General features: G+C 45.3%; 1 protein-coding gene across 26 annotated transcripts in view; it reads left to right on the top strand.

Moving 5' to 3' along the window:
* RBFOX2 (RNA binding fox-1 homolog 2) overlaps window positions 1-27,153 on the top strand; it is a 285,934-nt gene that overhangs the window by 122,884 nt on the left and 135,897 nt on the right. Inside the window, exons 1-2 of one of the 26 annotated variants that reach the window (XM_053226740.1) lie at window positions 957-5,599; window positions 5,680-5,808. The exons of 22 other annotated variants lie outside the window; for them this stretch is intronic. Coding sequence is in view for 1 of the 4 variants with exons in the window: in XM_053226736.1 (XP_053082711.1) it covers window positions 7,130-7,144 (15 nt within the window). In the remaining 3 variants the exon portion in view is untranslated. 3 more of the 26 variants (XM_053226742.1, XM_053226741.1, XM_053226736.1) reach the window with 3 other exon arrangements.

Genomic DNA, 27,153 nt, shown 5'->3' with positions numbered 1-27,153 from the left:
AGGAGCCAGCCTTGCAGAGGATAAAGCAGGATGAGGAGAGGTTTCAAGAAGAAAATCTTCTTGGGGGGGGAGGAGCTGAGGAGAGGGGTGGACTAGATCAGGAATTGGCGTGAGGCCAGTGCATTTAGAGCCTAGTGATTGAAGGCCAGGTAATGATGTGCACTGAGGTTGGAGAGGCAGGCACTTAGCAGGTCATCTAGGACCTTGAAGACCAGTCTAAGGACTTCAGATAGAGGACATTGTTAAGTGTAAGGCGAAGCTATAGAATCATGGGAGTGATGGGATCTGATTTGTGTTTCAAAAACTCCCTCAGGCTGCTCTGTGATGAATGTTTTGAAGGGGAGCCACAGCGGAAGTGGAGGAATGGAAGTGGAGGAACGGTGGAGATGTCCAGGAAGGAACCGACAGTGGCTTGGCTTAAGGTGGTGGCAGAGGAGACAGGGAAGTCAGACACACAGAGCTTGCTGATGGGTTTGATGTGAGCGGCGAGGGATAAGGGAAGGGACGCTGCCTTTCCTAATTGCCAGGTGGTCCCACCTATCGAGGTAGGGGAACACCAAGTGTATACTGGGTTTCCAGGGGGTGGTGGTGGCAGAGAATTAAGAGCCCGTAATGTGGGACTCGTCTGTGAGATGGCTGAAAGTCCCACTGGAGCGTGAGAAGAGGTCTAGGCTGGGTTATAACTTGGTAGTTATTAGCATGTTGATGGTATTTGAAGCAATGGGAATGGATGAGACAATTCAGATAAAAGAGCGTGACCCAGGATTGAGCTGCAAGGAACACTTTCTTTCTAGAGATCTGTTGAGGGAGAAGCCAGAAATAGGCACTGAGAAGAAGTAATCAGTGATGTAGGGGGATGACGGTGGGGGAACAGTGCCCGGACTATAGTATTTCAGAAGCTTAGAAAAAGAGAAGGTCTGAGAAAGTTGGCAACTGGGTTGAATCAGATAAGTTGAGGACCATAAAATGCCCTTTGAATTAAGTAATATGGAAGTCGTTGACCTTGACCATTTCAATGGAGTTCAATGGAGTGAAGGGCTTGGAAACCTTATTTTGAGTAGATTGAAGAAGAAATGAAGGGTGAAGTGGAGACAGGTGTTGTCAGCTTTTTGGGGAAACATTACTGTGAAGTGGTGAGCAGGGTGGTAGGGAGGTAAGGGGTCAAAGGAGAATTTTTTAAAAACCATGGTTCATTTTGTCATTTGCCTACTATAGGCCATTGGCGTTTTTTAAAGTTCTTTTGCTCTTACAGATTGCTATAATGAACTTCCTTCTACAGTTGTGCGGCTTTTCTAAGCTAGGCTCCTTGGAGGTTGGAACTGCTGAGCCCTAGGCCACGTGTGTTTCAGATTTTAATAGATACTGCCAAACTGCCCCCAGAGCGATGGCAGCAGTATGTGCTTTCCCCATCAGTGCGTGAAAGCGGAGGGAGGTTTTTCTGAGGGTGGGCGTATGTTTATTTGCTGGCACGATAGTGATGAGTAAAGAGGTGATGATGATGCAAGAGGCAGGGTGATCAGCAGAGCAGCACAGTCCTTACAGGGGTGCCCGGGGAGGGGCGTGAGCACAAGCGGTGAAATGGGCCGTGACACCAGGAATGCTTCCTTCGTTGTAGCAGAGCCTAAGGAAGAGGAGATTCCTGCATTTCTAGGTAGGATTGTAGATTTGGACAGAAGACGCTGTCTGAATGCTTCTCTTATTTGTTTGTTTGTTTGTTGGCTTGTTTATTCATTCATTCCTTCCAAAGATTTTATTTTTATTTATTTTTTTCCATTCTTTTTTTTCAATTTTATTTTTTATTTTTTAAAATTCACATCCAAATTAGTTAGCACATAGTGCAACAACGATTTCAGGAGTAGATTCCTTCGTGCCCCGTACCCATTTAGCCCATCCCCCCTCCCACAGCCCCTAAGATTTTATTTTTAAATAGTCTCTGCACCCAACGTGGGGTTCAGACTCACCACCCGGAGGTCAAGAGTCACCGACTGGGCCAGCCAACTGAGCCAGCCAGGCGTCCCTGAATGCTCCTCTTTTAAAATGAAATATTTGGGTAGAGCAACAGCTGAAAGTCAGATGGTGGGGAGAGAATTGAAGGAGGTTTGAGGAGAAGGCAAGTGTCATTTTGGAGAGTAGGAAGCTTACAAGGGCAGCTTTGGTGGGATTGCTTGGCATGGATGAGTGCCCCGTTGAGCTTTGTGATCATGAACTTCTAGTGAAGTCGGCCAGCTTGGTTATGTGATCTTTTTCCAGCAGCATTCAGTTGTGTGGGCACAAGCGCAGGGAACGCAGATAACTGTTTCACCAGGATTGGAGATTGGAGTTTTGCCACGTGGCAGGGATGGAGAGGACACGGGATTGAGGGTGTTTGCAAGGGCGCGATGCTAATTACCAACTATGGAATCACAGTTGGACAGAGGACGGAGTGGAAGAAGTGGCTGGAGTAGGTAGATAATGAAAAAGTGGTTGGGATACGGGCTTCCCAAGAGGGCAGGAATTGTACTGGAGGGGTAACAGAGCGAGTTACATGGAAGTATGGGAGCTTATTTAAGAGCACGATTGAAACATAGTAAAGGAAGAACAGAGCTCTTAAGATAACGTAAAGATAACGCATCTTCCTCTTTTAGGGCCGGTTGCTCTGGGTTCCCTAAACACTGCAGGGGTAAGAGCGCTAATACATCACCAATTTGCCTGTAGCTGTACTGAGAGGGGAGCTTTGAGATGCACCCTTTTTCCCCCTCCACCCGTGCATCTAGAGCTCACTTTAGACTTCATAGAAGGTAACCGCAGTTCAGAAGAGGTTTCTGAAACCATGCTCTTGACGACATTGGTCGTGGGAATAGGAGTGGTACTTGACCGGCCCGAGCCGCAGTCTCTGGGAACTCACAGTGTGTGTCCCCTGAATTCCAAACCTCACCTGTGTCCTTGATTGCTGGCAGTCTTGGTAATGGGCAGAGGTGGCCTGCAGGGTTATATCCAGGGTAAAATTTCCGTTGATTTTGGCAGTCTTGATTGATTTTATCAGTGAGTAAGTATAGCGCAGTGGAAACTGTCTTGGAGCCCTACAAACTCGTGTTCAGCTTTTGGCTCCTTTCAGTCCCAAGTTCCTTTTATATGTGAAAAAAAATAAAGCAGGGCCTCCCTTCCAGAGACACTGTGAAGATGCATTGAGAAAACGCATGCATGGTTCAGGCACGTGGAATGTTCTTTGTACATAACAGCTGCCGGTGGTGTCCTGTCGAAGCCATCAAGCAGGGGTGTGATACTCACTCCCGGGTTTGTCTTGCAGGGGGTTGAGTCCCCTGACCAGAATGCAGCCACGTCTCTGCCTTTCTTCCTTGAGTCTCCGGTGCTTTGTGAAGACAGTGCTTTATCTGGACCAGCTTTTCAGACTTGAATGTGCCTGCAAACCACCTGGGGCATTTGTTGTGATGCTGATTTTGATTCTGTAGGTCTAGGGCGGGGCCTGAGAGTTTTCCTACTTAAGTAGCTCCCCGCTGATGCTCGGGCTGCTGATACTAGTCTATGGGTCATATTTTGAGTAGCAAAATTCTGTTAGAGAACTGCCCTGTGGGAATCCTTGCTATTTTAAGCTGAGAGGAAGCAAGGTTAAAAGAGCCCTATTCTTTGAACTTTTTTGTTTTCTTAACTCAAGTTCAGTTGGCCCTCATACGGCCCATGTCTATAGCTCAGTGTTGTGGTGAGTGTGTGTTGTCTCTACCCGTCCCGAAGGCGAAAGGAATATAAATTATGTACAGAGGGTTGTCTTGGATTTCTTCTGGAAAAATCTTCAGTGCCTGATTTCCCAGGTATATTTTTACGAAATTTTGTTGGCTCCTCAGATGGACACGCTTCCCCCAGCAGCCTTTTATACCCACAGAGAAACCTGCATAAAACATGCAGTCTCTTGAATTGTTAGACTTTGTGGCAGAGAATACAGAATGTGGCTCCAAACCCTTCTGAGCGTCTGGTCCACCAGACTCTTCACATTACAAAATCCAGCACTTTCAGAAGCAGGAATTCGAGATGCATTATAGGGCTAGAATTACTGGCAGCACCCATATTGCTGTCCCCGATAATCTGATTTTTTCTTTCTCAGAAGCAGGCATGCCAGACTTCCTCTGTGGGCCCTCCCTCGGACATTTCCTTCTCTGATGCTCCGATTCACATGTTCTCTCCTCAGAGCTAATACTCAGCCTCTGAGTTTCAGAGTACAGTCACACAGCCTGATGAAATGTTCTAACAGAATGAAGTATGTGTGCATCCTGATCGTATGTACGAGAGAAGACCGTGATCCTTTTCAGAGCGTCTTCATGGTGTGGAATTGTTAACACCTTTGTGTCTCTTCACCGGCTATAAATCATAGGTTTCCTTATTTGACTTTGACGATTGGGGAGATTTTTTTCCCCCTCTAATGTCTTTGTTTTCTTTCCTTCCCCCCCCCTCCCTTTTTTTTTAAGGTAGGAAAATGTGGACATGCAGGAGCATGAATAAAGAAGGTTCGCTTAGCTTGCCTGTGAATTTTTGGAGTTTTTTTGGTGTCTTTGACGAAAACACAGAAGAGTTTGATTTCCGACCAGACTGTTTACCCAGTTTTAAAAATCATGATCAGAAAAGGAGAAAAGGGAGAGAATCGTTTAGAGTAGGTATTTACAAACTCTCCCTGTGGTTCCAAAGTTTATAATGGATCCACTTACGAGTGTTTTGGAGGTCGTTTTCGGGTTTTTGTGACATATCTGAACTTTTCTTATTTTGTGTCGGAGCTCTTTTCTCTACGCATTTTTCTTCTACTTGGCTCCAGGAGAGTAGGAGTATCTTTATCCCATCCCAAACTTGACCAAAAGATAACACCATAAAGGGACAATACACGAAATTCTGTCGTATTTGTTTTTTTGATACTTGGTTAAGAATGAACGCGTCCGTTTTGTGTGTTCAAAGAGTTTGCAAAGACTGCAGTCGCTTAACAGTGTGATTTTCATGCAGATATTAAGAATGGAGTATAGAGAGGTCTGGTAACTTACGATTTCCGGCATAGACTATGAAACTAGAGAGGAAAGTTGCATTTAAAAATTGATTATAGATGAAACAGTTTATAGAAAGTCAAGATTTATTTTCCCACGGAAAAAAAAAGGCTGTCTCGGGTTTAGATTTGGACGTTCTTAGGCCTCTTTTGTACTGGAAATGAGGTAATCCTGCCTTCAGAGGAAGCAGAGAGGTTCTGGAGAAAGCAAAAGAAAAGGTGTGGGTGAGGCTGAGAATCCTGGCCCCACCTCCAAGGTTAAATGAGCTGGGAGTTGAAGGTGGGAGGAGAGAAAAGGTATTTCTTATAAGCTCTCTGGCAGAAGGCAGGTAGTTGGTGGTGGAAGAAAAGGAAAAGTGACTTGTCTCCTACCCTAAGAGAACAAAGAATTCCACTGGAGCGGGCCCTAATACGGAAGCACTACAGCAGGAAAGATTAGGCGGGGAGAGCCAGAGGACCTGTACCTGCGCAGGGCCTGCCTTGAGGGTGAGGCTTGCAGACCTTACTTGGAGATTTTACAAGCAGGCGAGAGCCGTTTCAACATGTCTGAGGGGAACAGAACCCTGAGGCAGCTGCAAGGGGGTAGGCCTCTTGTTTTGGGTTTTTTTGTTTGTTTGTTTGCTTGGTTTGTTTGTCTCATTTTGTTTTTCCTTTAATTAAAGGAGTGAAATAGTCCTCAAAACACAGAATGTATAGTGGACCTACTGTGTGCTAGGTACTATGCAAAAGATTCCATGGCCCGAAATAGATGGACTCTACCCTGAGAGGTGTGGCTACAGGAGTCAAGATTGGTAGGTACGGGAATGCAGTGGTAACTTAATGCAGAAATGGCGAGGGCCACGTTACAAAGGCCAGGCTCGCAGCGGAGGGAGGGATCATGCATAGCCAGGGTGGGCTTTTGGATTTGAACCTGCAGAAATGGGTAGGAAGTAAGGAAAGAGAGTGGGCATTGATGGATGAAGGAGTCGGCTATTTTCTGAGTAAGAACCAGCAGGACAGATGATTTGGCGATACCTGTTGTTCACTGTGGAACCTAATTGATCAGACTATGCCTGGCAAATTGGAGGAAATTTCTAAACGTTTGCGCTGCACTAAATTAGGAAACATGTCACCAGGAACTTGACAGCTTACACATTTCTATCACTGGAGCTAATGACAATGACTCCACAAGGAATACTCCTACACACCGCTTTTGGTTGAGGAAACAAGGGCCTCATCGGGTTGAGTGATTTTCCCCAGGCCACGATGATAATCCTTGCAGACCCAGCTTCCAAACCCGTGCTCTGTCCCCTGCTCTGTCCCCATGTCTAGTAAAGAATCTGCAACATGGTAGGCACTTAGAATCCATGTGACCCTTGTCCTTTCTCCCTTCAGAAGGGAGGCTGTGTTGATCTGAACTAGGGCAAGTGGTAAAAAAGATAAAAGCCCACTTGAGTTTTATATGGAAGTTTTCTTCTGTTTTAAATTCGGAATTATCCAGGAGAGTGGTGCAAGGCCAGCCTTTCGGGGGAATATAGGCTCTGAGCCGGTTCTGTGTTTATGCTTGGCTTCTGAGGGGGCTCCGGAAGAAATGGACAGGGGAGAAACTTGACTCAATTCCCCTTGATCTTCTTGGAGGGCAGAGTTTTTTTGGTTGCTTCATTCATGTTTAAAGAACCCATCTTAAACTAGTTTACGTCCAGCATTAGAAACTGGTGCTGGTGGTTTATTGCTAGCCCCGCCCATCCCTGCCTTTTGCAATAATCCCTGCGAGTGATGATTGTGTTTCTAGAAGTAGAATGGCAGAGAGAGATTCCCTGAAGGCAAATAGAGAGAGAGAGCTGTACTCTCCAGTTCAGACACACGGGGCTGGGAACTCCCAGAGAGAGAGGGGGAGAGGGAGGGAGAGAGGGAGGAGAGAGCACAACAGAACAGTCAGCTGGAGAGGAGGGAAGAGGGGGGAGGAGACCGGTCGTTTCAGATTTTTAAGCTCAAGTGTTTGGGGGGGGGTTTCTCCCCACCCTGAGCCCTTGCCCCCCCCCGAGTCTGGCACCTCCTTTCCTCCAGTTCACTGAAGTGCCCTTTTGCAGTCCAGGATCAACTGACCGCTGAGTTTGAGCAGCCCGGTCTGACATGATGTACCTCTGGGTGAGTACAGAGTGCTGTGGGTGAGGGCTTGCACTTGCACATATAAGGAGTGGAAAGCTGCGAGATTGTGCTCTAGCACGAATGGCCTTCCCCTCCGAGCACAGACTGCCACATCCCCTTCTACTCCCAGGTGTTAGGTTCTTGAAGCCTCGCCGTGATGGTGACACTGGTGGTTGTTTTTTTTTTTTTTTTTTTTTTTTTTTTTAAAGTGTTGTTTATCTTGTTAGACTTAGGCGCAGGGGTGAGCTCCCAGTGCGGCGTCATCCCCTGGGCTTGGCAGGTCTGGAGAAGGCAGATGGGGGCGGGCGAGATGAGCCGGGCCGCCTGGGAGCTGCAGTCATCCTCTCGGGCCAGGACCCACCTGGGTTTTGTTTTGGGGGCACCGCGTTTGCTAACCAACCCATCTCTCTAGCTATCGAGAGCCAATAGGTGGCGTGATTCTTGCTGAGGAATAAGCTTTTAAAAGTTTTAAATAATTTTTATTGTCCTCCACAATCGTCTTATGAAGTAGGTCACTGTTGTTATGAAAATTTTATGAGGGAAGTAATTAAGTCACAAAGTGACTTGCCCATGGTCCGACACCAAGTCTGTAGCAGCTAGAATAGTAATTAATAACCAGACATTAGAAAGCATTTTACATTTGCCAAGAGCTTAATACCTTCACATTATTTGAATTTATTGTTCACTGCGGCGTTGTAACTTGGGATGGAGAGAAATCTACTGGGATTGGAGGGGTTTTTAAGTTGTGAAATGTGATAACTTTTAGGGGGATGACAGGGACAACGATACGAGAAAAAAAAAACCCACGCTACTTGTAGTTGCGAACATAAGAGCATCTATAGCCCCTTGCAAAGATGGCGGCGCCCTCTCTTGAGCAGACAGCTGTTGTGTGTTGCTAAGGGAGCCTCCTGGATGTGATGCCCTTGGCCACGAGCCAGCTTTTGAAAGTTTCACTTTGCCCTTTGCCCTTCAGCCTAGATATCTGGAATTGCAGAAACCTACTTGGCTCAGACAGACTAAATTTATAAATATCAGAAGGCAGAATTTTAACTAGGTTTATGGAGACGGAGCTTGGCCACAGAGGGTGTGTGTGTGTGTGTGTGTGTGTGTGTGTGTGTGTGTGTTAGAGGGACTTCTTTTCCTCCTTCTCCCTTCGTATTCGAATATGACCTTGAAATGTAATTTCCTCCCCTTATTGATTTATTTTTCTAGCACTTGTAAGAAGTCAAAGAGCTGTCTGACACACTTTCCATCCTTTAAGTAGTTTTTAGCTCCCCGTGAGCTAGGCATCTGTGTCAAGGGTCCCTGCAGCCTTCTCGGTGGGACTGATCAGCTATCTGTTGACGAGAGGATGGGTTATTCTGTCTTGATGCGTTTGGAAGAGGAGTTATGAAAGGAAGCAAATTGCATTCATCTCATTTCTGCTCATTTATGTTTGACGAGAGCAGACAATGACGGTCTCCTCAGTTGCTTTCTTTGTGCTGCCAGTTATTTGTAAATTTCTCTCAGTCCCCTGTACTTTTCAGCCTTAGAATAGAGCTTCCGAACCAGAGTACCATATGTTGGATTGAGATACACACACGCCAAGATACCTGTTCCCCTCCGCCCTTGGAGCAGCCACGTGGGGCTAGGATTCCCCTGGTCACTTGGACACATGCATTCTCGTTTGCCACTTTGTGCCACAAAACCACTACAACTGTCTGTGTGTGCCGTGACATCTGAAAGTTTGTGTAGCACTGTCCGGAGGGTGAAATGTGTGTCAGCTCTGTTATTATCTGCATCATCTATCCCAGTGCCCCACACATTTGTTGAACTCAGTGAAAATGTCCAGAGGGAGCCATAGCTACGTAACACCCAGATATAGAGAGGGGCATCTAGGTGGTCAAGCATCAAGCGGGGAGGCATTGAGGAGGTCCTGTGGGGAAAATTTATCAGACAGGGAATAGGAGAGCAGAGTTTTGTCTAGGCCAGTGCCCAGCCGTGCAACGTTGGGCAGTCATGTAACTGATGTGAGTGTCAGTTTTTACATCCACGAGATAATAGAACCTCCTGTAATGCTCAGAGTCTGTGAAGTGAGTTTGTGTAGCAGTATACGTGCCAGAAGGACACCCGGGGGTGCAAGAACGCTTGGGTCCTGGTAAACTGAGAAATCTATGAAAAGTAATCACCTCTGTTGCCTGCTTGGTTCGATACCAGTCGTGAGTTACAGGTGCCATTTCTCGGGATTCTGGAAAAATTCCTGAACCGTGTTCACTTGTCAGTACCTCTGAGTGGCATGGACATTCTTAGAACCTGTAGAGCTGAAGAAATAAAGAGCTCATCCAAGCATTTGGGTTTGTGTAGTGAGACGCGGCTCCTCGTTTGCTTCTGTGTGTCTAGAACTCTGAGGTAGAATGCCGTCCTGTGCTCTCTGTACATGTCTCTTGGCCAGATCTTCTCCCCACTTAACAGTTGAGTCACCCTGCTTTTTAGAGAACTAGGTAGCCTCAGTGGACAACATGGTATGGCACCAAAATATGCATTTTAGAGACTCTGCCGGGTTTAAATCCCACCTCTGCCATTTCTGGTCGCGTGGCCGTAAACAAATTACTTAACCTCTCTGAACCTCGGTGTCTTCATTTGTCCCGTGGGGAAAATAATACCTCATGCGGGATTAATGTCAGAATTTGAGATCATCTAAGAAGTGTGCTTAACGTGGTGTGTGGCACACAGTGGATGTTCAGTAAGTAACTTTTTGCTTTGCACATTTGCGTGGACAGGACCACTCACCACCCCAGAGCATTTCCCCCAGCATGTTAAGAACGCCTTTGAATTTGTGTAGGGAAAATGATGGTAAACACAAACTAGTTTCATGTGAAGAGTCTCCCCTTCATCAGTATTTTAAGTACTTGTGACTAGAGAACCCTCATTAAAGTTGCCTCCTGATGGAGAACAGCCCCGTTGTTTTTTCTCAACTTTTTTTTTCAGGTACCATCCTGTTAAGCTTTCCTTATGTCCTTTATTCTGGGTCTCCTCTTCTTGGCCTAGCACAGGAGGGAGGGTGGGGCGAAGGGGGAGGGGAGGGAAGAAGGGAGACACATAATTCCTGTAGTGAGGGAACTTACTTGTTTGATGAGCATACAATTTATATGCCGTAAACAAAACTATAGACCATTTACTTAAATTCCCAGAAATTAGGATGTGTTCTCCTGGTCTGAGCTGATCTTAGCTGGACTGGTCCCAGGCTCTCTCACCCATATTCTTCTTTTTTTAAATGTTTTATTTATTTTGGGGGCGCCTGGGTGGCTCAGTCGGTTGAGCGTCCGACTTCGGCTCAGGTCATGATCTCGCCGGGTTTGTGAGTTCGAGCCCTGCGTCGGGCTCTGTGCTGATGGCTCAGAGCCCGGAGCCTGCTTCAGATTCTGTGTCTCCTCCTCTCTCTGCCCCTCCCCTGCTCATGCTCTGTCTCTCTCTGTCTCTCAATAATAGATAAACGTTAAGAAAAAAAATTTTTTTTAATGTTTTATTTATTTTTGAGAGAGAGAGAGAGAGCGAGCAGAGCAAGCATGACAGTAAATGGCAGAGGTGGAAACTCAGTCCCATCTGTTTCCAACTCCGTGGCTGTCAGTTCTCTTTACACTATCCTTTTTTGGGAGAAGCTGATGTGTTTGGTTCGTTTACTTTAACTGTTTATTGAGCGGTAACATACATGTTAGGCATCTACCTCGCTCAGTCCCCAGCACACCTGGGAGCTGGCCATTGTTCATTTCACAGCTGGGAGAGCAGAAGCATTAGAAACTTGCTGAAGTCACACAGCTGAGAGTCGGCAGAGGTGGCATTTATACTCGGGTCTGTCTGGCCTCGGAGCTTACTGCGCCATGCTTCCCATCTTCTGTTTGTTCAGTGCCGTTCAGTTTATCACCACCGCCGTCTAGCATGATCTGGGCTAGACTAGAGAAATGAAAATAAGTCCCCCTGAATTCTGTTTCCATGCCCATTAGTTATTGGAGACAAGTTACTTACCTGCACATGCCTTGGTTTCCCAGGCTGTGAAAAGAAGGTGGTGGTTTGGGGAACCTTCGTGGTGTCATCTCAGAAAAATGTACCCTCCATTTTAGAAGTAAAGTCTCAGTAACTGATGGCTTCATCCTAAAACATGGGCATGACAGACTGAGTCAGAGGACAGAGTGTTTGGTCTCAGTGAAGCCATCTGCCAGCGTCTGACCTTTCTAGCATTAGTTTTCTGGTCTTTGAAATGGGACTGGTAATACCAGACAGATTAGGAAGTGATCTTTGTTAAAGGTTTTTAGAAACTATTACGTGTGAAGCAAATATAAGGTAATAAATAATAACCAGTTATCGTTCAGGTGACGGTCAGGCTAACATTTTAATGCTCACTTTTGGTCACAACTTCGCCATTCTAATTGGTGTCCACAGTGAAAAAACAAGACTGGATGGTAAATTGAGTTATCACAAAATGTAGAAACAGCTCAGTTCAGATAACACTGGAGGCCAGATCCTGTGACTAGATCCTTAGCAGTGAAAAGCCATTAAAAGATTTTAAGTAGGATTGAGAGTAGGCTGAAGTGGAGTCGATAATTAGATTTGTTTTTGAAAAGAGAGAGATTAGAGGGGAGTAAGAGTGCAGAGAGAGAAATGGGGTGATGGTGTGTAAGCGTGTAAGTGGCCGAGAGCAGTAATGGTGGCCCGTGCTGGGACCCCCAGACCTAAGGGGAGATGTGCTGCAGGTGAAATTGGCAGGTGTCATGATTTGGTTGGGGAGGAAGAGGTCGGGGATAGTGAGTTTGGTTTGGCATTAGTATTTTGGGGTTCCTTTGAGATGTTCAAGGGGAAATTCTGTTTAGATACTTGGCCACCTAGGTCTGGACATACAAGGGAAGAGAGAGGCTTAAGCCATCAACTTGGGAGGAATCTGCAGGCGGTGGTAGTTGAAGCTGGGCGCAGGTATGAGGATGGCCTAGAAAATGGGAGAAAATGTAGAAGCAAGAAGAGAAATTAATGCCTGGTGGGAGACTAACCAACCCTCGAAGCAGGGAACAAGGTTGCGGAGAGGAGAGCAGAGCCTCGTTCTGCGGGAGGAGGACCAGCACACTAGGAAGTTAAGGGAAAAGAGTGGCAGGAAGAGAGACTGAAATACGCTGGTGGCATCCAGGAGTTGAAAGAAGTCTCAAGCAGAGGAGGAGAGAGGCAGGCAGACGGGTGGGGGTACAAAGGGTCACAGATTCTCTAAAGAGGGATAGACTGGTGAGAAAGTATGCATGTTTGGGAACCGCATGGAATTCCACGTGGCTTGTATGTGTGGAATGAGTGGAATCGTGGTGGGTGAAACGTAAAATTGTAGAGGCCAGATGATCTGAACGATTTAAGACCTTTGTTGGTTTATGCCAGTAAAGAACCTTTGGTGGATTTTAAGCAGGATCAGATAGGATCAGATTTGTATATTAGAAAGATAATTAGGGGCCTCTATTATTATTTTTCAAGCTTCTTTATTTTGAAGGGGGGCGGAGAGTGTGTGTGTGTGCATGGGGGCAGAGCAGAGACAGAATCCCAAGCAGCCTTCATGTCAGCACAGAGCCTGACACAGGGCTCGAGCTTACGACTGGGAGATGGTGACCTGAGCTGAAATCAAGAGTCGAATGCTTGAATAGAAGCCAAGGGGCTTCTGCTATTGTTGGAGAATTTATATTTATATTGTGGGTGAAATTGGCTTGATGCATATTTTAAATCTCAGAAAACTGTAAGAGGTTAAGCAAAAGATTATATTAATAATACGAGACGCCGGTAGTTCACACATTTACTGATGACAACTGTGTGCTGATGGCTTTCCCAGGGGTCGGGAAGGAGAATGAACAAGATAAAGTTCTTTCCCATAAAGAGTTTGTATTTTTTAACTGGGAAAATAAAACTGTAAACATGTGGGGCGCCTGGGTGGTTCAGTCAGTTGGGCGTCTGACTTCGGCTCAGGTCACGATCTCAGAATCAGTGAGTTCAGGCCCTGTGTCGGGCTCTGTGCTGACAGCTCAGAGCCTGGAGCCTGCTTTGGATTCTGTGTGTGTCTCGCTCTCTGCTGCTCCCCCCACTCGCCCACTGTCTCTCTCTGTCTCTCAAAAATGAATAGACGTTAAAAAAATTTTAAAAAACCCTGTAAACGTGTAAGCAAATAGGACGTTGAATGTGTGAACTAGGGTGAAATAGACCAGTTTGGGGTATTCAAAGGACAGAAAGAGGGGGTGTGTGGTTGGAGTGTGGAGAACAAAGAGAAAAGAGAGTGTAGGAAGATAAGACTGAGAGGTAGGTGGGGCCAGATCATTCCCCAGGATAGAGATTTGGTTAAGTTGGGAAGGTAATGGGAGATTTTAAGCAGGAGGGCGGCTTCCTTTAGGGAAAGTGATAAGGGAAGTCTGGAAGCTGTTTGCTGTAGGTGGAAGCAAGGGGTGATAGCTTAGACTCTGGAGGGCCTGTCTGGGTGGTGAGAAAGGGGAAGTCTGGGTTCTTCAGCTTTTGGGTTGAAGAATTAGGATGGATGGGCTGTATCCTTACAACAGAACAGAGTCCACAGAAACACAGTGTTTATGGTTTGGACTTGTTGAGTTTGAAATCTCTGTTAGACCATCCAAGTGGAGAAGTTCAGTGGCAATTTGATATGAGTCTGGAGCTCAGGGGAGAGGTGTGAGTTAGGGTGGTAAGGTTGCGATTCATCTCTGCATATTTAAAGCCTGGGAGAAAACATCACCAGAGAATCTGGCTCGTGCCGAAGCCCCAAGGCATTTCAGTAGAGATCTAAAGGGTACTAAGAACTGAGTAGGGTAGGAGGGAGACAGGGCAAGTATGTGATAGCCTAGACTCTGGAGAGGAAAGTGCTGGGTTTGGATAGTTTAAGACCAAATAATTTGTCGTGGGCCTGGCAGGATGTTGGTTATTGGTGAACTTGGCAAGAGCTCTTTCAGTTGGAATGATGTGGATAAAAAAGCCAGTGGGAATGGGCTGAGTTGTTAATTGGTAGGTGAGGCTGTTGAGACCGTGACTGTTTAGAGTGGGGCAAAGAATTGGGGCAGGGACTGGATGGGTACGTGGGCTCAAGGGAAGATTTTTTTAAAAGATAGGTGATATCCAGGCATGTTTTATGTCAGTAGAAAAGAGCCAGTAGAGGGGAGAAATTGAGGACGCTGAAAAGAAAAGCTAATTGCAGGACCAGAGTATGTTATACCCAGCACACAGAAGAGGGATTGGCCTTAGATAGGGCCAGAGGCAATTTTTCCTTTTTAGTAGGAAGGATGGCAGAGTGTGTGCGTTTAGAGCCGGGTAGGCTGGCAGCATTGTTTTCGGGCAGAAGAGGGAGTCCTAAGATTGTGCCTGCTTTCTTGATAGATAGAAGATGAACAAAGCTGAAAATGGCAGTGTAGGGAGTGGAGAAGTAGGACAGATTTGTGGAGAGAGGGCACGGTGTGAAACAGTGGTCATCTCATAAAATGGGAAGTGAGTGTACCAGCGAGGTATGATAGGCTTAAGATCTGTGGTCATAAACCTGATGTGAGTGCTGGCAGGTCAGTTGGGTGATTTTTATCCAGCAGTCTTCCGTTCAGATGCAAGAGAGGAGTAAGCAGGTGTTGCATTTGATCAGGAGTTGACATTTCATCAGATGAGTTAGACAAAGAGAAAAAGGGGCAAGGTAATTAAGACTTAAAAAAAGATTTTTTTTTTTAACGTTTATTTATTTTTGAGAGAACGTGAGCAGGGGAGGGACAGAGAGAGAAGGAGACACAGAATCCAAAGGAGGCTCCGAGCTGTCAGCACAGAGCCCGACACAGGGCTCGAACCCGTGAACTGTGAGATCATGACCTGAGCTGAAGTTGGACGCTTAACCGACGGAGCCACCCAGGCGCCCCAGGAATTAAGACTTTTGAGAAGGGCCGTGTATAGTGTTAGACCCTCGAATGTAAACTGGCTTAGGAGGGAAGTAAGAATGTGAGGAGAAGGAGGAGGAGGAGGAGGAGGAGGAGGAGGAGTGGAAAAGTAGTAGGTCCACTTGTAGACTTGAGGTCTCAAGGAGGTTGGAGTAATGTGGCGTGGGAGGGCTGCTGGAGTGAGCAGCCTTGAGAGGGTGAGGGTGGTGTCCTCCAAGTGTGCCCGACAGGTTCGGAGATGGTGCTGTTACTGGTGAAGACAGTGCCCCGATATGATGCCAGGTGGGTGCTGAGGTGCAGTGGTGAAAAAAAATAGCTGGTGCTAAAGACATTGAAACAGTGACACAGCTAGGAGGCCGGAGTGTTGAGTGAGTCACCTTAGGCGGGTGTTGAAGTTGTCAAGAAGGATAAGGCTAGTAAAGGAGAGAAGAGAGGGAGCTGTGTGCCAGGGCTCGAGGAGGTGATCTCTGTTTCAAAGGACCTGTAGTTAGGGTGGTGGAAGAGAAATGGTTTGGGAAGTACTGTTGGGAAACGAGGAGGATACCTGTAAGGTCCGAGGGTATATGGTGATGGGGCTCAAGGGGGCTCCTTGCTCCCACTGAGGTATGTAAGGGGTGGGAGAAAAGCTTTTGGTGCAGAAGAAGCAGTATTGTGAGGGGCAGTCAGGTTTTCTTTAGAGCAGAAAGGTGAATGGGCCATCACAGAGAAGAGAGCCAGTATACAGGAGAGTCTGCTGAGGATCACTCTTGACTTCTAGGGCTTGACTAGATCGCTCTTGACTTCTAGGGCTTGACTAGGTCGCTCTTGACTTCTAGGGCTTGACTAGGTCGCTCTTGACTTCTAGGGCTTGACTAGGTCGCTCTTGACTTCTAGGGCTTGACTAGGTCGCTCTTGACTTCTAGGGCTTGACTAGGTCGCTCTTGACTTCTAGGGCTTGACTAGGTCGCTCTTGACTTTTAGGGTGGGCCGAGTGGGTGATACGATCAGCGGAGCAGATGTGTGAAGCTCTCTGGAATGAGCCATCTGCAAGTCTTGACTTCTGATGATGGTTGAGGCGAATGAGGGTGTGAGCCAGGATGGAATCGTTCTGGAAACCTCTTGGAAAAACAGAGTAATTAGTTGAACCTTTAAGCCAGCATAGTAGTTCTCAAAATGTATAGTGCATCAGACTGCACAGATCACTGAGCCCACCTCCAGAGGTTTTTTGTTTTTTTGGTTTTTTTTAGTTAATTTTTTTGAGGAAGAGCACTCACATGAGCAGGGGAGGGGCAGAGAGAGAGAGGGAGGGAGAGAATCCCAAGCAGGCCTTGCGCTGTTACTGCGGAGCCCAACTCAGGGCTCGATCTCACGAACCGTGAGATCATGACCTGAGCCAAAATCAAGAGTCAGGCTCTTCACTGACTGAGCCACCCACGCGCCCTTAGAATTTTAGACGCATGATGTCTGGGGTTGGGAATTTACATTTCTAATAAATTCCCAGGTGATGCTGATGCTGCTGGTTCAGAAACTGTACTTTGAAAACCATTGGTCCAGAGAAACTACTTGTGGCTCAGTAAGAAGCTGTTTAGAATTGTAGCTCGAGGTGAAGTGTGGCCTGGGTGATGGGCAGGGGTTTCCTTGGGACAGCTGTGTCAGGCATCTCTGACTTTGACAGTTTAAGCAGGAAGTGAGTGTATGGTAATTTCTCTAGAGGGATAGTCATTTCTAAATGATTCGGTTTGTTATCAGCAGACATTTATTGAATATTTTATGTAGCAAAATGAGGATCCCAAAAGTTGTATTTTCTTTCTTAAGGATAATGAGGTTAAAGAGACACAGAAGCTAAGTAGATGCATAACTGTAGGAAAGACGACAGTCCGTGGGTGGTATGGAAAGTTGTCAATAGGAGTTGAGGAAAAGGGGCAGTCACTGAAGATGGGATTGACTGGGGGAAGGTTTCTTAGGAAGTGTAATTTACGTTAGATCCTAGCAGACTAATGAAGACAAGCCAGATGGAAAGCTGGCATAAGGGAAGGTGTGGTGTCCACAATGAACATGAAGCTTGATGACTACTCATGAGCCCCATTGCTTTCACCCAGGCCTAAGACACCGTGATGTCTTATCTATATTATTATAATAATTTTCTGACTGGCCTTCTGGCTTCTGTTCTTTCTCCCCAACCCTGTTCCTGAAGTCTGTCCTCAACACAGCCGTCAGCAGTCAGATCCCTTTAAATGTCACTTTATATTGTTCCCATGCCCAAAACTCTCCACTAGCTTCCTATCTCACTCAGAGAAGTCAGATGCCCTTGGCTGGCCTACAAGGCCCTATATGATTGGCTCCCCTGGCTAAGTCTTTGACTTTATGTTCGACACTCCTGGCCTGTCTTTGAACATATCAAACACACCCTTGTCTCCGGGCCTTAGCACTTGCCTAAACCCCTGCTCTTTCTCCAGATAGCAGCAAGACTCCCTTGTTTGCATGAAGTTTCTACTCAGTTCCATGTTATCAGGAGCACCCCATACAAATGGTAATTCCTACCTCTCTGCCTAGCGTTTTGCCCCCATTTTCCCACCTTTGTTTTCCCCATAGCACCTACCACCGTCTCTTTGACTTGCTGTATGTTTGTTTATTTATTGTCTGTCTCCTCCATGAAGAATGCATACGGGAAGCTTGCAGTTGTATAAGGAAGCTGCCTGTTTTACTAGGTATGATTTATAAGACTCTTTGTTTTGATATGGCATTTAACCTTAAACAAGTGTCTTTTGTCATGTTTCAAACCAGAGTATGGAATTGCGTGTGTTGTTAGAAAACTTACATATTAAGGAAATAAATTTGGAACCAGTTAAGCAAATAATGTGTTTTTGCAGGTTTTAAGTTGTTTGTTTGCAGGCCTCGAAAATCACTGGTCAGAGCACACCTGTGAGGGAGGGAGGGGGTGAGCCTGCGACTCCCAGACGCTTTCTCAGGTCCTTCGTTTCCTTGCTCAATGAATGAAGCACATTTTAGGAGATACAATCTTCCTTCACTAGCTCCTTTTTTTCTCCTCTTGGTTCTGGAAATGTGTGGCTTTTGAAACTCATGGTCTGGTTTCAAGCACTGCGTTGTTGTTTAGAATTAATGTCCTCCGCTGCTCCCCTTCACACATGCTTTTTCAGAACCCCTCACTTTTATTAAATGAGATAACATATAGTCCTTGTAACGTGAGGCCATCAGAGAACAGGTAGTCTGCAATGCCGGTGGAAAGGTTAATTAGATAATCTTAGTATAATGAACTGTGTATGCAGCAAAGCATCCGACTAAAATACTGGCTTTTGATTCCCCTTAAATCTGTAGAGTTCTGTACTCGTACTGTGTATGCACTCATTTGGTGTTTCACTTGCTTCTTTGCATCTAGATCACTAATTCAGACGTTAAATAAATCAAAGCCTACCTTTCATTCTTTAAAATTACTGTCACTTCTCCTGAGTGCGAGATGAGCCCTTTATTCACTGACTGTTTTAGCCAGATGACCACATCCGTGACCATCAGAAATGAGTGATTGTAGCTTCATTGTGTGTTGCATCATATGCTGATTATGGGTCCATTCCTGGCTCAGCTGCTAACCTGCTGTGTGATCATAACACATCACATGATCTGTATACCCCTTGTTGTCTCTGCTATAAAATGGGAATCATATCACTTACCAGTCACATTGTTGAATGCTATTTCTCAAAAGTGAATGGGCATCTAAATAAGAGCATTCTTTTTTTTTTTTTTTTTAAGTTTCTTTATTTTGAAAGAGAGAAAACGAGTGCACACAAGTGGGAGAGGGGCAGAGGGAGGTGGAGAGAATCCCAAGCAGGCTCCGCACTAGAACTCCTGAACTACGAGTTCATGTCCTGAGCCAAAGTCAGATACTTAACTGACTGAGCCACCTAGTAGGTGCCCCTAAATAAAACATCCTTAATGTTTTATTCTCTTTATTGCACTTGTAGTTGCCAGTTAGATAAAAAGCAGTCTATTTTTTGCTGAGGTTGGACTGAAAATCTCACAAACATTACAATTTAAAAGCAGATGCCAGGGTGGGGGGGCACACGTATAGGGAGAGCAGTGGCTCTTTTGTAGATGCTCTCCTCTGCTGTCGTTCATTTATTCTGGGTGTTTATCCTTTTGTTTTCTTGTTTAGTTTATTTAGTTTATTGCAAATAAGTTTCCTGGACTCACTAAAAGTCAAATCTTATTTCTGCATGTTGCTCAATACCGTGTTCTCTGGCGCTGGGTGTCTACAGATCACATCCTGTGCCAGAGACATTCTCAGGATTGTTAAAGACGGTTGGGATTGGAAGGGAGAAGTGAAAAGAAATTCCCGAGTACCTCCTATGTATGAGGCCAGTCCTTTCACAACTATAATTTCATGTTCCTATTACACCTTCTGACGCAGAAGCAGGAGTCAGGCCCCGTAGCCAGGTACTTGTAACCAGCTGGTCTATGATAAACCAGGACGGTCTGCAGTGATTCTACACTTGATCTTAGCCAAAAGGCCAAGAAGCGATGGTCTGCAGTGTTCCTTACCTCCTGGTAGTCATGCCCTTGTGTCAACCCTTGCCTTTCCGTGTAGGCTGAGCCTGGTGACTCGATTCGAACTACTAGAATATGGCAAGAGTGACGGGATGTCACTTCCAAGATTTGGTTACAGAAGATTGTGGCTTTCACCTTGGATGCCAGCCCCTCTAGCCCTTTCTCTCGCAGAGCCCTTCCATCGGAAGAAGCAAACTGCCGTGTTGAGCAGCCCTGCCGGGAGGCCCACGTGGCAAGGAGCTCGTGTCCAGGGCCAAGGCCTGGGCCTGCCAACAGCCCGGTGAGTGTGCTTGGCAGCCCAGCCGTGCCAGTCCAGCCTCGGAATGACTGCAGCCCCAGCCAACACCCTGCTCGCGGCCTGTGGGAGACCCCGAACCAGATGCACCCAGCCAGCTAAGCTTCGCCTGGCTTCCCGATCCACAGAAACTTAGGAGATAATAAATGGGGTTTTTTTTAAGCCACTGTGTGGCGAGAGTTGATTTGTTTCACCAGAAATAGGTAACTGCCGACAGATTCTGGTACCACAAGTGGCGTGCTGCTCCCCTAGCAGAAATTAATTTGTGGGAGTGACTTGGGAACTGGGCAGTGGACTTCGAGAACCGTTAGTGAAAGATTAGGGTACCCGGCACATGTTACTTGTGAAGTTTGGGACTTTGAGGAGATGGCCTTGAGGGTTTAAAGGAAAGGGAACTGGAGAAAAGGAGATCTTCATTCCGTTTGGGCAGAAAGTTGAGCAACACTATTGTTTGCAGTTATGTGGCAAGCAGCGTGTGTTCCTGCCCCACGAACCGGGAGATCTGGCTAATGTACACTTCCAAGCAAAACCTTGAAGGTGCCCCATGGTTACGTCTTGCTGCTGTGGGTCAAGTGTGAGAGGAGAGAAACACATTGAGGGAAGGACTGTTAACAAAAGGAGCCAGGGCTTGGTGGTTTTGGAGATTCTCAGGCATTACACCTGGCAAATGATGGGCAAATTTAAGACATGGGTTCCTGCAAAGGTCAGTTCAAGGGCACTGCCGGGAGAGAATGGTAGTCTAAAGATGAAGCTGCGGATGGGACCGTGAGACCTTTCGTTAAGACCCCGGAAAAAATCAAAGGTGGTGCCTTAAGAGTCACACAGAAGATCCTTCAGTCACACAATAGGGCTTCTCGCCGTGTTAGCAGCAGCATGGGCAGAGAAGGCTTATCTTGAAGATATTTGTGGATATAGCTTTTGTCTAATGCAGTGAATCTCATCGAGAGTCGCAGGAGACCTACTGCAGCTGCAATGGAAAAGGAAAGGGAACAGAACAAAATGAAAAGAGGCTGTTGAAGCCGCCCCCCCCCCCCCCCCCCCAGGTCTTCTGGCAGGAAGCGGGCCCACCCAACCGCTAAGTTGCTAACGCACGCTGCCTCCCCTGGAAGGATGACTCTGACAAGCCATGGAGAACTGTGGCCCCCGACCTTGAGACCTAATAAAGGATTCCAGCTTTTGCCCAGCTAGATTTCTGGATCACCGTGGACCAGTGACTTCCTTGTGTCTCCCATTCCCCCCTTCCTTCTGAAGAAGTGGTTATGCCATTTGGAGATGACAAGCGATACCACAGTAGTGGAAACCAGAAGAGGGCAGGAGAGAAAGGTGCCTGGGTACTGTGCCATTTCTGCCGGGCTCCCCAGAAGGCCACACCTGTTGCTGAACAATCGACTTTCGGCTTCTGTTTGCGGATCTTGGCGTTTCCAGAGGATATGTGAGAAAACTCAAGCCATCGGGAGAGTTCTCATCAGCACACGTGCCCATCTCCTGTCCGTGGCAGTAAACCTGTGGTCTCTCCTGTCACTGTACACGAACCAGTCGCATTCTTGTATGAGGCTCACACCCGCTGTGCACTGGGTCCCATCTCTGCTGGCCCGGTTGGGGCCTGGACTCTGCAATTCTGTCCCTTCTCTCTTAGGTCATCGGGTTTTCTGTCTTTACTAGATGAGTCTCATTAACAATGCAACTAAGCTGTTCCTTCATCCATTCAAAAATAATACTCCTGACCTCACTTTTCTGCCGGCTGCTGCTTAATTTCTTTTCCTTTAGAGGAAAACTCAGTAGAGTCATCTGTACTTGCTTACATCACTTCTTCTCCACTCATCCACCCTGACACCCCCTCGGGTTTTTATTGCCACCATGCCACTGAACTGGCTCTTGTCAAGATTACCAGTAACGTCCATGCTGCTAAGTCCAGTGGCCAGGTCTCAGTCTTCATGTTCACTGACCTGTCTGCAGAACATACCATCCCCGATCCTTCTCTCCCTCTGATGCACTTTTTTGGGTACTTGGCTTCCAGGACATCACACTTCCCTGGTTTTCTTCTTACTTCTTTGGTGATTACTTCTCTGTTTTAAAGCCATAATACTCTCGGCTAGGTCTTTGGACCTTTTCCTTGATTCTCTCTCATTTAGTGATTTCATCTATCCTCATAGAATGAATGAGCTTTCACTTAAAACCAGGCCAGATAGCCAAAACCGTCGATCATCTGGGTCCAGGGGACTCTCTGATTTTTTATATTGTTTAACTCTTATGATTAACTTAAGAAATAAGAATGATAGTGAAAAACAACTTTATTAGAAATAAGAAAAAAATGCACTCATACAGCTAATTCTATATCACCCTTATAATGATGTACAAATCACATTTGGATGCTATTTGTGTTTGTTTTTTTTTTTTTTAAATTTTTTGCCGTATGTTATGCTTTCCTTTTGTATCCTCTGTCTTTTTTTTCTCTGAGACCTGTGCTTATGGTCAAGGGTAGACATTCTCTCCTTCGTTCTGTATTCCTGCAAGCTCATTTCCTAGCTGTGTGAGGAGTTGTCTTAGTAATTTGCAGTCTTGTAATGGAAACTTTTCCTGTCAACTGAAAGCATTCACTGTACTAATATCAGTCACATCAAAGAAAATAGACACAGGCTATCTTGTAATCTTTGGCAAGCATAGATTTTAACTCTCTTATCAATGTGTCTACCACTTTGTTAGCCTTGTTAACAGTGTAGGATCATTTTAGGTGGTTTTGTTTCTGTTTTTAGACAAGGGCCTTCTGAATCTGTTAACATCTGAGAATACATTGAGCTGAGAACATCAACAGTTTTTTGGTGTTTTGTTTTGTAGGACAGAAAGAATCATCGAATCTCTTTGAAATCCAAATAATGTGCTCTTGATTCCTCTTCCTTTCTATCTGTGAAAATACATTGAAATTCAACCCTATTCTTCCTAACAAGAAAGCAAATTAAGGCAAGCATTTTTTTTTTTTTTTTTTTTTTTTAACCGAGTAGTACTCAAGCAAATCCCAAACCTATTCCAGAATTGTCTGGTTATATTTATGCCCTGAGATTTAAGTTCTCTGTCATGCTTGTACTGCCTTTGGCCCTTTGTTCTGCCCTTGTTCCTTTTGTAGATCTCTACCTGTGTAGATCTGAATCTTCCAAATAGGTATTTCACGGATACGCACGGTCTCAATTTTTATCCCCTATTTTCCTGTTTTGAAAGCATGCATACCTCAAAAAGGCCACTTCCTTTGAGCGCAGTTTCATCGCTTATCAACTATCATGCCTCAACCTGGAACATATGCATCTTGTGAATTCTGAGTCCAGGTTCTAAATATATCTCAGATGGACTTCTGCTTCTTCTTATACTTTCATAGTCTAAATGTAATAGTTAAAGGTTTTTGTTTTTGCTTTCATCTCTGATAATGCATAATTCTGTTGCTTGGGCCAGTGAAACCTTGGTCACCCTGGATTCTTTTCCCCTCATTAGCTCAGCAAATCCTTTAAGCTCTGCCTTTCAAAAATAAGTTTGATTCCATCCCTTTTCATTAGCTCTACTGCTCCTATCAGTATATCTTCCTTTCTTGCCTAGTTTACCTGGTCTCCTGCTTTCTACCATGGGCTCAAAATAATTTATTCTTTAAAAAAAATTTTTTTTGGTGTTTATTTTTGGGAGAGATACAGAGTTGGGGGGGCGGGGCAGAGAGAGGGGGAGACACCGAATCCAAAGCAGGCTCCAGGCTCTGAGCTGTCAGCACAGAGCCCGACGCGGGGCTCGAACCCATGAACCGTGAGATCATGACCTGAGCCGAAGTCGGATGCTCAACTGATTGAGCCACCCAGGTGCCCCAAAATAATTTATTCTGTACACAGCATTTGTCAAGACCCTTTTAAAATATACATCTGATCACGCTCAAAATTCCACCAGTGTGTTTCACTCAGAAGAAAAGCCAGAGTCCCTACAAGGCTCTGTTGAGCTGGCTCCCAGGTACCTCTCTGATCCCCGTCTCCCCCTGTTGTCCCCATTCTGTATTCTGTTCTCCCCGTCCGCCAGCCACGGGCTTTCTTGATGTGTTCCTGAAATGTGCCGGGCACTCTCTACTTGTTCCCATGCTTGTCATGCTCTCCTCCAGATCCCCTCGTGTCTGTCGCCTTCGTCTCCCTCACATTTTTGCCCAAATACTAACCTCTTCAGTTTTTTTCTTTAAATTCTCCATGGCCCCTGCCATCTTCTAGCATGTCATAAAAACATCTTTTTTACTACTTGTCTCTCCTATAGAGATGTCTGGTTTATTTACTGCTGTGTATCCTTAGTGTCTGGAATAGTGAATGGCATTCAATAAATATTTGTCAAATGGGTGTTAAATTCCGGAGGTTTTCTACTTGTTACTTTTTCATTAACAAGGGAATACTTAGTAACTATAGGAATTTGTAGGGTGGAACTCTCTTTGTATTTGTCATTCAGTCTTTTTCTCATTTAGTAGGGACGGTTTGTCCCTGTGTGTGTTTGGGGGTCTATACTGTACCATCAGTCGAGCTTCATGGTACCAGCCTTGGAGAGGTTTCAGATCGGCCTCTGCTGCATTCTGTCTTAATGATATTTGTATTGCGGAAAATGGAAATGTTGTAGGGGTTAAAGTAAAACAAATTATATTTTAGAAAGCCACATTAAAAAAAATTGCATCAGTCACTAAAACCCTTGAAAGTCTTACTTCCCTAAATCTCCATGGGTGTCTCCACTGTCTTTGTCAGTGAATTAAATTTGTTCTCTCCTAAACAACACGCAAGATGATTTTGCATGTAAAAAATAAATCAAAAGTATTTCTTATTTAATTACATCGGCATTATTTGTAATTTGCTGTTGTTTTAACTGTCTTGTTTTCTGTTGATTTTTATTTCAGATGTATGGGATTTTAGATCTGTTACTGGTTGGTGTTACTCAAGCGTTCTTCCCCACCACCCCCGCTACGTCATCACTAAGTTCTTGTTACCTGGTCTGGAAATTCGGCCACCATTTAAATGTGTGTGCATTTCCTTTAATGGGGCAATGTGACCAGAGTTCTAAACAGTTGAAATAAAAATGCATTTTCAGAATACGACCCACTATGTAAATTTTAGGCAGAGTGTATATTGGCTGTATTTTTTTTTTTTTTTCACAGCAGACAAGATGGACTCGATAGGTGTCCATTTAAAGAGGCTTTATTTTGAGACTCAATGGGGCTTTCATCTGTAAGGTGTCGTGTAGTATTACGTAAGAGACGTTACATAAGAGAACAGAATTCCTTTTGCTCCCTTTTCTTGGTACGATCTTTTTTTCTGGGTACATTTCATTGACAAATTTAAGACATTAGAAATGCTAAGTGTCTCCCTTCATATTTATAAACTGAGTTCTTCTTATTCTTTTGTTTTAAAAAAAATTTTTTTTTTAACGTTTATTTATTTTTGGGACAGAGAGAGACAGAGCATGAACGGGGGAGGGGCAGAGAGAGAGGGAGACACAGAATCGGAAGCAGGCTCCAGGCTCTGAGCCATCAGCCCAGAGCCCGACGCGGGGCTCGAACTCACGGACCGCGAGATCGTGACCTCAGCCGAAGTCGGACGCTTAACCAACTGAGCCACCCAGGCGCCCCTCTTTTGTTTTTTATATATTCAGCCCACTCACTCATCAGTTTTCCAGTCCGTGGTAATTGCTGGCAACTGCTTTGGAAAAGGACACTACTAAAAGGCATAATTAAAAGTGCAACTTTTGTATATTGGTAATTTGCATTTTTCCAATAACTTTTATTTTCCTTTGAAGCCTTAAGACTCACTACTTTTCACTAAAAAGTTAACTAATTTTTTTAAGTATATTTATTTTGAGGGGCGCCTGGGTGGCTCAGTCGGTTAAGCGGCCGGCTTCGGCTCAGGTCATGATTTCATGGTCCATGAGTTCGAGCCCTGCGTCAGGCTCTGTGCTGACAGCTCAGAGCCTGGAGCCTGTTTCAGATTCTGTGTCTCCCTCTCTCTGCCCCTCCCCCGTTCATGCTCTGTCTCTCTCTGTCTCAAAAATAAATAAACGTTAAAAAAAAAAATTTAAGTATATTTATTTTGAGAGAGAGAGAGAACATGAATGAGTGGGGGAGGGAGACAGAGAGGGAGACAGGGACAGAGTATCCGAATTGGCTTTGGATGGGGCTCGAACTCACAAAATGCAAGATCAAGTTGGCTGCTTAACTGACTGAGCCACTCACGTGCCCCAAAAGTAAACTAATTTTTAACCATAATAAAAAATGTATCGGAAAAACTTATTAACAAAAATTTTATTAACAAAAAAAATTGTGTTAGAGTTTACTTTGTTTTCTTTTTGTTTTTTTAAGTTTATTTTTTTATTTTGTGGGGGAGAGAGGGAGAGAGAGAGAGAGAGAGAGAGAGAGCAAGCATAAGTGGGGAAGGGGCAGAGAGAGACAGAGAGAATCCCAAGCAGGCTCAGCGCTGTCAGCACAGAGGCCAATGCAGGACTCAGTCTCACGACCATGAGATCATGACCTGAGCCAAAATCAAGAGTTGGACACTTAACCCACTGAGCCACCCAAGCGCCCCTAAAACTCTTTACTTTTATTTTTGCTGTTTACCAAACAAAATATATTAGGCAGATTTCTTAAAAGCTGATAGTGAAAACTTCTGTGTTTTGCCAGTATAACATAAAATTTAAAATGTCAAGGCCGAAAAAAAAAAAAAAGTCAAGGCAAGGGGACAAGAAGGGGTTGGGGGAGAGTAGCCAAGTTGAAAGGGTGTTTGCAACTGGGTCAGATTTTTCTAAACGGCAGTCTACTTCTCTGTGGTGGAGGCTGCAAGCACACACACTTTTGAGCACTTGTTATTTGCAGTTGGTGGGGCCTCGTTTGGGACTAGGTAAAGGATATGTTACTTTCCTGAGTACAGAATCAAGTTTTGGCCATTTATTAGTTGGTTGAAAGTTGACATATGTAGATACCTTGTAGGGAAACTTTGCCTTTGGAAGTGTTACCTCCACCTAGCCAGTGGTTCCATTCTCATTCTCTAACGGAAAGAAAAGAAAAGAAAAGAAAAAGAAAAGAAAAGAAAAGAGGGGAAGGCGTGTATATATTTTAGGCTCAACAAATAAGCTAAAACCTTTCCTTTAGAATACTTTGCCAAAGGACTTCAGTGCCTGTTGTCTTAGTCTGCTGGGCTGCTATAACAAATTACCACTGATCAGGTGGCTTAAACAACAGAAATCTCTCTCTCACAGTTCGGGAAACTGGGAAGTCTAAGATCAAGGTG

This window comes from Acinonyx jubatus, chromosome B4, assembly GCF_027475565.1.
Source record: "Acinonyx jubatus isolate Ajub_Pintada_27869175 chromosome B4, VMU_Ajub_asm_v1.0, whole genome shotgun sequence".
NCBI classification, from domain to species: Eukaryota; Metazoa; Chordata; class Mammalia; order Carnivora; family Felidae; genus Acinonyx; species Acinonyx jubatus.
Note: the sequence above shows the minus strand (reverse complement) of the source record. Positions and strands in the feature narration are given on the sequence as shown.